The 13,359-nt window shown below is 40.8% G+C and overlaps 1 protein-coding gene across 1 annotated transcript; it reads right to left on the reverse strand.

Moving 5' to 3' along the window:
- Positions 1 to 10,705: 10,705 nt before the first annotated feature.
- LOC119306558 lies at positions 10,706 to 11,347 on the reverse strand. The gene is made up of 2 exons (XM_037582742.1): positions 11,192 to 11,347; positions 10,706 to 11,120 (listed from the first exon to the last, which is right to left on the reverse strand). The coding sequence occupies exons 1-2, from the start codon at positions 11,271 to 11,273 to the stop codon at positions 10,912 to 10,914; spliced, it is 291 nt and encodes a 96-aa protein (XP_037438639.1). The 5' UTR covers positions 11,274 to 11,347; the 3' UTR covers positions 10,706 to 10,911.
- Between the last annotated feature and the right edge of the window lie 2,012 nt (positions 11,348 to 13,359).

Below are 13,359 nucleotides of genomic sequence, written 5' to 3' on the forward strand. Positions count from 1 at the left end.
AATGAAAGATGCCATTCTTTTCAGATTGGAGTTGTCACGGCTTTTGCACGACAGCGGTCTGCTGTTTTAGGGCAGAGGTGGTGTACACACTTTCTAAGTACAGTTCATGCGCACCGAAAGTTGGCCATGGTATGAGAGAGGTTAAGATTGTTAGAGGTCAACCGGCCCATTGGGAGTTTTCGGCAGCACGCACTGGAAAAATCCTGCGTCGCTTTTGGTGGAAAAGCTAGCCGGCCAACAACACTAGTTACTTCTGGTCAACAACACTAGTTATCAGGCAGCTATCGGCTCATCGGCAGTCTATCTTTATTATTCCTTTTTTCCTTTTCGATTCGAAATAGGCTTCACCTCCTTTCTATCGACAGCTCTGCCTCTGGGGAATGTGTCGTCGTGCAGCGCCTTCAGCTCCCTTTCGTGGATGTGTCCACTACATGGGTCTTTACTCATTTTATTCAGAGACTGTATCCCATGCTAGGTAAATCATCTGTCGAATTTTCTTTCAAGAAAGAAACATCACCGGTCGAGTTTCACAGGTAGGATCTCTCTTGGCCTTGGTTTGTCTGTCACGGTCGTCTCGCCCCATTCCGTCACTCACAGGGGTTGCTTAGAATCCTACTACACGTAAAAGGACTTCAAAAGCTCAAATCATCCTATGCCAAATTTTCGTTATCGTCAATCTGAAAGCCACTTCTTTTTCGTTAATTACTGCAATTTTCCCACTCGCCATTTTGTTTTTCGGGTCCGTAATTTTCTCAGTCACTCTTTTTTAGGATATTTTTGAGGATAATTTTCTCACTCTTTTTTTTTTGAGAAATGGATAATTTTCTCACTCACTCATGCCATCGGAAGCATAACTGGAAACCACCCACATAAAGCCCAACCCATCAACCAGTATTCTCGGCTCGGCCCACTTTCAACTAGACATTTACGGGATCGGCTGCGTCTTTCTTTCATGGATTTTTTCTGTTAGTTTTATTCGGTTTTCTACCTTTCTAAAAAAATCGTTAATTTAAACAAATTGAGAATATTTGAAAATTCTTGTTTTCTGAAATTTCAAAGATTTTGTAATTTCAACATTTCCTATAATTTATGTACATTTTTAAATTTCGAATTTTTTAAATCCTGAACATTTTTTTATTCATGAAGATTTTCTAAAATTCGGGGACAATTTTTTGAAGTCATGATCATTTTTTTAAAATTCCTGAACAATTTTGAAGTCATGATATTTTTTAATTCATGATTTGTTTTCTAAATTCAGGAACAATTTTGTAGTCATAAACTTTTTTGTAAATTTGGGAATAAATTTTTCAAGTCATGAGCATTTTTAATTCCTGATTTTTTTTCTGAACTCGGGAACAATTTTGAAGTCATGAATTTGTTTGTAAATTCAGGAACAAAATTTTGAAGTCATGATTTTTTTTTTAATTTGTGAACAATATTGAAGTCATGATATTTTTTTACTTCATGATTTTTCTGAATTCGGGAACTGTTTTGAAGTCATGAACATTTTTGAAAATTCGGGAATAATTTTAAAGTCATGAATTTGTTTCGAAATTCATGAATATTTTTTAATATGCGAACAATTTCCAAATTTGTGAACATTTTTTTATAATTTGTAAAAATGATTAAAATACGGTGAATTCATGATCACTATTTCAAATCCAGTTTTCTTAAGTTCAGAAAAAAATTCCAATCTATGAAAATTTTGGAATTGGGAATATTTTATGAAATCCATGAAATTTTTAAATTCACCATCCCTTTATAATTCATGATTTGTATTGTATTTGTGAATATTTTTAAATATCATGAGCAGTTTTCAATTTCATTAAAGCAAAAAATTAAAAGGAAGCAAGGAAAAGAATAACAAAAAAAAATGCCCCCTCCTGCCGCTTTGGGTCATCCCAAACCGCGGGGGTGTGCGTTGGTGCGCCCCGCACATCCCTATGCCCCAAATAGGACCACTCATTTCCCTCCTTCCGGCTAGTTTGAAAGATTTTCAGTTGCAGCCCTCATCTAGCGAATCCAGTTTTCAATGAAAAAAAAAGTTAACACGCACGGAAGATGCAGGTCTACCTTCCAACGGGTTTATCACTATATACTATCTCAATCCCATTTTTTGTAAATAGAAGTTTTATTCCATAATTATAGTGTTATAGTCAAAGAGGCAAAAGCTTCTCGATACATGGGGGGCCTTGTGTGTAGGCAAAGTTCGACTATAGTTTGCCAGTCGATTTGCAACTCTGGGTTGTTCCTGTGGAATCTTCTGTGGAATAAACTCGCCATTCCTCAAAGCTCTAATCTCCATGACAAGATGCCCATAAGCTAAGCGAGCAAGTCCATCACCTGAAACACAAATGTTGCCTCCGAGGAATCCGGTTGGACAAGAATCAGGAGGTTCGTATGTTGAATAGCCAACGTCACCCCTTGCATAAGAGCATGTGTCTCCGCTTCCAAAGCATCTCTGCAGTTGAATATAAACCGATGGCAAACATAACACTCCCATCATTTCTCATGAGTATCATACCTGGAGCCACCGATCCATCCAATTCTAGGAATGAGCCGTCAATAGATAAAGTGGCATGGTGCACAGGCGATGGAGGCCAACGTGCAGCCGACACAGAGACTTTTCCTCCGAAACCTTACATTCTTCGTGGGCTGGCATCTCCCCCTTCAATATCTCCTCTGTTGTATATCTCTGAAAATTGCCAGTGGACTTCATGTAGCTATCCAAAAGTTCATCAATAGCTTCTACCGGTACCAGTGTTGTATTATACTTTACAGTACTTTTTTGAGACATAATATATATCACTGTTAAACTAGTTTCTTAAACACTAGCTATATATAGTTGCTGCCACGGCAACAAAAGAAAACGCTGCCATGGTAGCTAAACGCAAATGCATCGTTATTTTTTCTAACTGAGCGACAGCTTGCTTGCCAGTGCCGGGGTCTTTCACTAGTGGCGGTCACCCGGAGTTGGTAACTATATTATCAATGGCGGGTTACTGATAGATGTTTTGCGCCTACGCCTCGTAGCCTGTTTTGCAGTAGTGGATCTTTTTTCTTTAAGATGATTATTTTTGAATTAAAAATATATTTGAAAAATATACAGAGTTGTGTGTATCTTTTGATTCAAAGCCGGGGTTTACCCTATGTTGGAAAAAAAGAAAGAAAAAACTATTTCGACTCGCACCGCGTGTGACAACCATACATATGCTTAAGCATCGAGAAGGATCCGTTCACCGGTGAACTGGACAGTACAAATGTATCGCACAAACAAACTGACTTTTTATTTGATTGAGCTGTGACGCATATGTATACACTGATACACGTGTTTATTTACGGAGCAACATCAACTATCTCTCAAGTGTTGCTGGGCGTGGGCCACGTGCATGTACACCACACCGGCCGTTTCTGCTCATCTCGTCGGAGCTTTCTTATTTATTTTCGGCGCAACGTCGATCTCCCTGTGTGGTGAGCTCGAGCGAGCGATCAGTTCTTTTTGCACGGCGGCGGGCAGGGATTCTCTGGGAGGGCGGCGCGTCCATCGCCACACCGGAACGTCTTCACGGGCCTCGTCTGCACCACGTGGCAGTTCACGCAGCCGTCGCGGCACTTGGGGCCCACGTCGTCACAGAATTGGGCCCCCGACCAGGAGTTGCAGTTGTCGCAGCACTTCGGGAAATTGTCTTAACGCCATCACAAAGATGCAGTCAGACCTTGTTGCGGCCGAGATAGATAAATTAACTACAAGGACGGACGATGAGGATCAGCAACGTACGTACCGTCGGCGGCCAGTGAGTGTGAGAGGATTCCCATGACCATGACGGCCTGGAGGACTAGGATCGCCACCAGCGTGCTGCTCTTCATCGTTGGTTGGTCCTAACTCCTGAACTTGTCGAGCAAAGCTCTTCCCAGTCCTGTCTGCTCGTGGAGTGATGGTTTTGTTGTGGTTGTGTCTGGCCGAAGCTACAAGCAGTCTTTATATATAGAATCGATGTATCATGCCGATTTTCTGCGTCATATATCAATTGTTATCCTCGTGGATATGTGTTTGGGATAAACCCGTTTGACTCCTGGCTTAGCTTGGCCTTTCCCTGGCTTGGACCTGTTAGGCATACATCTCCAATTCTCCATCTTCCACGTCCAGTGCATGCACCTATTTTCTCACAATTACTAGTATTTAATATATATTTATGTTTTATTAATTTAATTCACAAATAAATCATGATGACATCGCTAAGAATATTAATCTCACACTAAGAGCTATACATGTGAGCATGTACTAAGCATAGAACATGAACATTTATGATAACAAGTATGGCTAACACATGAACGGATAAGAGAGGGATGAATAGATCATACCATACCCTCTAGTTGAAAAGGACAAAGTTGTGGCGGCATAGGGTTCAGCAGGCTTCTTGTTTGAGATCTTGATGTGGTCACCCGTGTCTTCAGTGGGGAGGTCAAGGAAGTAGTCGAAGTCGTGGACGTAGACAAACAGTAGCGAGTAGTCGCGCCAAGACGCTCCCTAGAAACCTTATCGCTCTTCTTCTCACGCAGGATCACAAAGGGCGGGGTTTCGGACACCTGCTCTCCCATGCAGTCATGCACGCGTCGTTGGGATGGAGTCGGCCGGATGCGGTTCTGGTGGATAGGTGTTTGGGATAAACTTGTTTGATTCCTCGCATACCTTGGTCTTGTGTCTTTTCCCTGACTTGGACTTGTTAGGCATACATCTCCAGTTCTCCATCTTTCATGCCCCGTGCATGCACCTAATTTCTCATAATTATTATTTGGTATATCATAAATTAAAAGGAAATCATGCTTTGTCGTGCTATTTTTATTTTGGTAAGTGTGCATGAGTTTTCTTTTCTTGTTATATTTGTTAATAATGTCAGCTTGCCACTTAATTGACCAATGAACGAAAATACAATCCATGATATACCAATAACTTACTATCTAAGGAAAATGCAGTTATGTTGTCACAAATCAGAATTTATTTCATACATAACAAAAGAGGTAACATAATAACTTGAAGTAAATAAAAAATTTGGTATGCACTTCTTTTTCGAAAAGGGGGTGGGCTCTTCATCCTCATGATGCACACGACCAAATTTATTAAAAGTGGTTCGATTATTTCAAAGTGCTAAAATACAAAGTGGAAAGACCACAACCGGCTAGAAAGGAAGATTACATAACTTAACCACATAATATAATAATGACACACCAACCAAACAGGTTGGATACGCCTGAGCAGCGATCGCCAGACGGTAGCACCCAAAGGTTATGTGCTTCGGAGTGCCCCCACGCTGAAGTAATGTCCACATATAGATATATGATGTCGCCTGGATGATAACCTCCAAAAAGTTTATAGAACATGGTCCGTTAAAAACGCAGTCATTTGGCAATTTCAAAATGCTCAAAGTAAATCGCAGACCCCTATATATATGAGCCTAAACTTTGGATTGATACCAACTCCCAAGTTACGAAACAAATTTGGGTTCCTTATTGGGGGTGACAAGTTGTAGTGTGCTAGATCAAAGCAACAAAAAGGGCAGGAAATGAAATATGTACAATTGTTTTCTCTTGATTAAGGAAATGAAAATATGTATAATTTTTTTCTCTTGATCACGAAAACAACATTTTTTTAATATCCATGCTAGTTTCTTTTAGCCAAATTATCCTTGGAAAGGAACCTACCGTTGAACAAACCAGATAAAAACTTTAATCTTTAATGGTACGCACATTGATTTTCCAAATATGTTTCCTATGAAACATCGGGCCCATATTGATCGCATACATAGACTTGATAGTAATATCCCGTTCTAGTTTAGTCTCCATCTAACAACGTCAGGCGTAAGCGTCAGGTTGACCAACATCAACTTGCGAACTAAATGGAGCCAAGCCATCCAGTTATCGCCAATCAAGGCCCTCCTAAATTGGATGCGTAGGGGTGTTAATCCAAAAACAGATTAAACAATGGCACCCTTCCTTCGCGCCACATTAAATAACGACGGATACTGAATCGCTAGTGGATCGGCCATCATCAAAAACAAAAGAGCGTCGCATAAAGAAGGGAGACTTGACCTTCACAAGCCCTTCCAAAATGGAGAATATGTATGTTTTGTTTCCACTTGAGATAGGATTTTGGAATTAATATATTTATTATGAAGGAGTTCTTGCCAGACACCTTCCTCATTCTCTTACTTGAATAGCTATTTACCGAGCAAGAGCCAAATTTTAAATTCCAAGTTTTCTTTACCCAGCCTAACTTGGTCCTTAGGCCTAGACAAGATATCCCATTTAGCCAGTCTATGCTTCCATTTGTGTTGATCACATTTCCAGAAGAAATTTAGTATTTTCAAAACCCATTTGGGTATTTAAAAAAAGGACAACATAAACACGACTAAACTTGTGAAAACCGCGTTGATAAGATTTAACATGCCCCATATGACATGAGTTTACCCATCCATGAACCCATCTTTCCTTTGAGTCATTCCTCAGTAATTTTCCATTCTTGGGTGGTTAGCTTACGGTGATGAATGGGTATTCCAAGATAAGTAAATGGGAGGGAGTACACACCTCACACCCAAAGAGTTGTCTATGTTGCCTTTTTATTTCTTTGGCTCTATCGCTCACTCTTATGGAAATTTATTTTTAGACCAGACAGTTGTTCAAAAAGGCAAAGTATCAATTTCATATTATTGGCCTTCTGCAAACCATTCTCCATAAAATGATTATATCATTGGCATACTGAAGGATAGACAAACCCCCATGCACCAGGTATTGAATGAGTCCACCGACTTGGCCATCCTTCTTAGTCTGTGCTATAAAGGATGGCTAACATACCACCGACAATGTTTAAGAGGATGGGAGACATAGTATCACCCTGTCGCAAACCTTTCACGGCCTGGAATACCTTAATCCCTATGATGCCACCCTGAAAATATTCAACCTGATGTCGCCTGTTCGCGGCAAAACCTTTCATACGTAGATCTTGTTGAAGAAAAGGTCATTTAACTTTATCATACGCCTTTTCGGAGTCCACTTTAAAGATAACTTCATCTAGTTTCTATTTGTAAAGATCATGAATAGTTTCATGGAGAACAACCACCCCTCCTAGATATTTCATCCAGGCATGAAAGGAGTTTGCATAGGGCAAACCATGGGGTGAGCAGTAACAGATAGCCCATTAGTACCAATTTTCGTGAATATCTTGAAGCTGGCATTCAACAAACATATAGCTTTGAACTGTTCAATTTGAATTGCATATTCCTTCTTATGAAGCAACCTGATTATCCAAAGTGAGGTAGAACAATACTAAATCATCGTTGAAAAGGTCCTCAAACATGTGTAAAAGTCCACCCTTGATTATTCCGCAACACTTTTGATAAAATTCCGCAGGGAACTCATCCGGTCGTGGAGCCTTATTCCTTTCCCCTTGAGAAATGGCACCAAAGATCTCGTTATCTAAAAAGGTGATGTCAGCCGACGTATATCATCAGTCACCTCCTCGTCCATCATGACGAAATTGGAGGTTGGATGCCCAAAAATATGCTTGTAATAGTTGGTAATATATGCCTTAAGTAAGTCCTGACCAACAATAGTACTTTCATCTTGTTCAAGTTGATAGATTCTCTTTTTCCTACACTTTCCATTTGGAATCAAATGGAAAAACATAGTATTAGCGTCCCCTTCCCAAATAAACTTAACTTTAGCGCGTCGAGACCATTTTAACTCTTTTCTCCTGCATAAGTTTTGCGAAAAAATCATCTGCCTCCTGATTGGCTACATATTCTTCCATGCAAAGGGGTGAGGATTTGACTTTGATATCTAAATTGTTGACAATATCCAAAATACACTCCTTTTCTTTTCTATAAACACCATTCAAGCTTTTCACCCATCCCCAAAGATAGCGGATTTTGAATTGACAGCACTCAATACTAGTTACATCTCATTTCCTAACCATTTGTGAGACACCAAACCAAGATTTTTCGAAAGAGATGGCGGCTTTATTCCCTAAATGAGAATTTTACCGTAGTCCAAAAGAAGTGGGGTATGATCAAAGATGCTTCTTTGGAGGGCTCTAACAGTAAGAGTGAACTTTTGCTCCCACTCAACACTCATCAACATGCAATCAAGCTTCCATATGTTGGAACTTCAAGATTATGCGCCAAGGTGAAGTATCAACCTTTCCACCTGACAGAGCAATCTCTCTATGTCTAAGCTCCCAATGATTGTATTAAACATAAACGGCCATTTTGCATCAAAGTTACTGTTATCTTCCTTGTTGTTACACCGAATGATATTAATATCTCCACCTGACAATATGGGTAAAGACTCCGACCCACAGAAATCGACCAGCTCTACCAGAATCAGGCTTAAGTTTCGGCTGTGCGACCCCACAAACAACAACTAGTGCCCATGAGAAGTCATCACCTTTTGAGTGCACATGGAATTTGATGGAGAAAACCATCAACCTTCACATTATGAACCTCCACTATCAATATGTTTAGACCAAGCAAGATACCGCCCGACCTAGCCCTCGGTGGTAGGCAATACCAAGAAAAATCTAGGCCCCTACACAGGAAGCTCTGGAATGGTGCCGCGAAGTTTGGGCGCTCTGTCTCTACTAGAGCAATGAAATCTAAATTTTGTTCCCTGAAAGTGTCTGAAAAAATTGTCGTTTAGCCAAGTCCTAAAGATCTCTGCTACTCTAAAAAATCCCTCCCATTCATATGAAATTTCTTTCTAAACTTTACACGTGAACTAGGCCGCACCACAAAAAGATCAAACACAATTTTTTCTGCGCTTGCAAGGTATTTTAACCTTGTCTCCGAAGTAAACATATGATTTTTCGGTAAAAACATACCTCCTCTGCGTTCATGTCCTCACACATACTCTGAATATAGGGGATCGAAAGCCATTGAGGATCATGATCCTCATGGTTGTTTTGGCAGCCTTTTTTTAGCATCACCAACACTATGTCGGTCTCTGAGTTCAACAACTCATTCACCGAAGAGGAAACTCCGTGACAGTTGCTGCCCAAAGATACCCCAATTCTTGAAGCTTTCTGAATAATATCATCTTCAGAAGTTTATTCAAACACTTTTATAGAAATTCATACCCGAGGTGGACTGTATATCACGAAGTTTGGTGACATGCATGGCCCATCCTATCTACAAAGCATCATCATCTGGTTGTGCTTGAATCCTTGGACTTGAGTGGCGGGTGGGAATGTTTGCTCAACACTTCTAGGGTCTTTCACCAGTGGCGATTGCTCGCCACTAGTAACCATATTATCAGTGGCAGGTTATTAATGGCGGGTGTCCTCCCTGCCACTGATAGCTATTTTGTGCTCACCACTTGTAGTCCGTTTTACAGTAGTAGGTCTTATTTTTTATTTTTTAGGATGACATTGTTTTAATTTAATAATATACAACTGTGTGTATCTTTCTATGCAAATTCGGGATTTACCCTATGTTGAAAAATAACCACTCCGACTCACACCGAGTGTGATAACAGTCAGCGAGAAGTAGAAACTCACAAGGGCATACAGAGACAAGGTAGAAACTCTCGGGACAGGAGCACACATGCATGTAGTCGTCAAATTGCTTTAATATTCACAAACTTGTTTGGTCTTAAGGCCTTTGATTGCCGAAGTGCGGGGTCCATCCATGCATGCTTTTGGTGGCTTTTGCTAGAGTTACATGCCCCATCCACCCCACCTCCCATGCCTTTTCATTTCATCTTCAAATTTGAATCTACTATATCTTTTCAATCAAAAGTCCAAGTTAAGTTTTGTTTGCATATTTGTGTTCATTGCGACGAGAACTTTCGAACAAGACCGATCTTGAATACATTTTGAAAACTTCTTGAAAAAATCCAAGGTTTACATATTCAGATAGTCGTTATATAAGTTTTTACCAAGTTTCATTTGCTTTTAGGGTTCTAGGTTTAGGATTTGGGGCTTAGGGTTTAGGGCTTAGGGCTACGAATCAGTTTTAAGTTTTAGTTTTAGAAACTTAGGGTTTAGGGTTTTAGTTTTAGTTTTAGTTTTAGTTTTGAAACTTGGTGAATTTATTATCCGTTCTTGTCAAGTTTCAGTAGTTGAAACTTGGTGAAGTTTCAAACACTTGTCTAAACATGCTCAAGAGTGGTCTTGTTCCAAATCCCTCGTCACAACTAACACTAATTTGCAAACGAAATACTAATTGGATTTTGGATCCAAAAAATACAATGGGTTAAAATTTGAAGTCAAGAGAAAAAGCATGGGGGAATTCGAAGGGGATTAAGCTTCAAACACATGCAGGGGTCCACATTCATGTGACCAATCCACCCAATCATGTGGGTGAACCGTGCTATCTCTGCCAAAACATGTCTCATGCAGGAATTCGAAGGGGATTAAGCTTCAAACACATGCAGGGGGTCTAAACACATGCATGTGACCAATCCACTTTACGGATCACGACGCAATAATGTGGCCCACCCTTGCGTGCCGCGAATCGTCGTCCACCGAGAAGGATCAGTTCATCGCTGCACTAGACAGTACAAACGTCAGCGGTGTATCTTTCGATGCAATGCTGGAGTTTATCCTTAACTGGGAAAAAATAATCCATTCAACTCGCACCGAGTGTGACAACCCTAGATATATGCTTGAGCACCGAAAAGGTTCCGTTCACCACAGCGCACTGGACAGCACAAATACATCGCACAAATAAACTGTTTTTTATTTGATTAAGCAGAGACGTATATACAAACTGATACCCGTGTTTATTTATTTAAAGCAACATCAACTATATTATCTCTCAAAGGAAAGAGAACGCTGGGAGTGGCTCTGCTCATCTCATCGGAGCCTTTTTATTTTATGTTTTAGGCGCAACATCGATCTCACTGTCTGAGCTCTAGCGATCAATGCTTTTTGCACGGTGGTGGGCAGGGCGTGGGCGTGCCTTGCCCGCCGAGGACGGGGCGTCCATCTCCACACCGGAACGTCTTCACGGGGCTCGTTTCCACCACGTGGCAGTTGACGCAGCCGTCGCGGCACCTGGGGCCGACGTCGTCACAGAATTGGTACCCCGACCAGGAGTTGCAGTGGTCGCAGCACTTGGGGAAATTGTCTGCACGAACGCATGCAATCAAACCAAGCAGATGTTGTTGCAGCCGGGACAGATAAGTGGAACGTACATACCATCGGCGGCGTGTGAAAGGATTCCTATGACCATGATGGCCTGGAGGACGACCAGGATCGCCACAAGCGTGCTGTTCTTCATCGTTGGTTGGTCCTGAACTTGTGGAGCAAATCTCTTCCCAGTCCTGTCGATCTACTCGTTGAATGATGGTTTTGTTGTGGTTGTGTCTGCCCAAAGCTGCAAGCAACTCCATATATAGATGTTCGATGCCAATTTTCTGCGTCATCTATCAATTGTTATCCTGGTGGATATGTGTTTGGGATAAACCCGTCTGACTCCTGGCTTGGCTTGGCCTTTCCCTGGCTTGGATCCTTTAGGCATACATCTCCAATTCTCCATCTTCCACGTCCGGTGCATGCACCTATTTTCTCATAACTATTATTTCACATATTATATTTTATTGATTAATTTTGATTCGCATATAAAGCATGATGACATTGCTAAGAATATTAATCGCATACTGAGAGCTAAACATGTGAGCACGTAATAAGCATAGAAAAAGAAACATCTATGATAACAACAAGTATGGCTAACACATCACCACCAAAAAAAAGTATGGCTAACACATGAACGGATAAGAGAGGGATGTATAGATCATACCCTCTAGTTCGAAAGTACAAAACTATGGCGGCAGAGGCTTCAACAGCCTTCTTGTTTGAGATGTTGATATTGTTGTCACCCATATCGTCGGTGGGGAGGCCGGGGAAGTAGTTGAAGTCGTGGACGTAGGCAAACAATAGCGAGTAGTCGCGCCGCGCCGAGACATTCCCCAGTAACCTTATCACTCTTCTTCCCACGCAGGATCACAAAGGGTGGAGTTTCGGGGACCTGCTCTCCCAAACAGTCATGCACTCGTCGTCGGTAGGTCCTGGTGGATAGGTGTTTGGGATAAACTTGTTTGATTCCTCACATATCCTGGTCTTGTGTCTTTTCCGTCACTTGGACTTGTTGGGCATATATCTCCATCTCTCCCTCTTCCATGCCCCGTCCATGCACCCATTTTCTCATAATTATTATTGGGTATATCATAAGTTAGAAGGAAAGTGTGCTTTGCTGCCCCATTTTGTGTTTGTCAGTGTCCATGAGTTTTCTTTTCTCCTTATATTTGTTAATAATGTCATCTTGCCATTGAATAGACCAATGAACCAGAATACAATCCATGATATACCAATAACTTATTATCTAAGGAAAATGCAGTAATGTTGTCACAAACCAAAATTTATTTCATACATAACAGAAGGTAACATAATAACTTGAAGGAAATAAATAATTATTATGCACTTCTTTTCGAAAACAGGGGGGCTCTACATCATCATGATGCACACGCCAAATTTATTAGAAGAGGTTCTATTATTTCAAAGTGCTAAGAAGATTACATGACTTAACCACAAAATCTATAAGTGGCACACCAACCAAACAAGTTAAATAACACATGAGCAACCATCGCCAGCCGATTGCACCCAAATGCCATGTGCTCCGGAGCATCCCACGCTGAAGTGATGACCAGATACGGATATATGATGTGGCCCGGATTGTAACCTGCAAAAAGTTTATAGAACATGGCCTATTAAAAACGTAGTCATTCCGGCAATTTCAAATTGCTCAAAGTAAGGCACAAACCCCTATATAGATATGACCCTAAACTTTGGATTGATACCAACTCACAAGTTGCCAAACAAATTTGGGATACTTATTAGGACTGAAAAGTTGTAGTACGACCAGATCAAAGCAACAGAAAGGGCTGGAAATGAAAAGATGTATAATTATTTTCTCTTGATCACAAAACAACATTTTTTACATCCATTCCAGTTTCTTTCAGCCAAATTATCTTTGGTAAGGACCACCTACCATTGAACAAACAAGATAAAAATTAATCTTTAATGGTACATTGATTTTCTGAATATGTTTCCTATGAAACACCGGGCCCGTATTCATCGCATACATAGACTTGGTAGTAAATATCTGTTATAGTTTAGTCTCCATCTAACAATGTGAGGCGTAAGCGTCAGGTTGACCGACATCAACCTGCGAACTAAATGGAGCTAAGCCGTCCATTTATCGCCAATCAAGGCCCTCCTAAACTGGATGTTCAGGGGTGTTGATCCAGAAACAGATTGAATGGTGGCATCCTTCCCTTCGTGCCACATTGAATAACGATGGATACTAG

This window comes from Triticum dicoccoides, chromosome 5B, assembly GCF_002162155.2.
Source record: "Triticum dicoccoides isolate Atlit2015 ecotype Zavitan chromosome 5B, WEW_v2.0, whole genome shotgun sequence".
In the NCBI taxonomy this organism is placed as follows: domain Eukaryota; kingdom Viridiplantae; phylum Streptophyta; class Magnoliopsida; order Poales; family Poaceae; genus Triticum; species Triticum dicoccoides.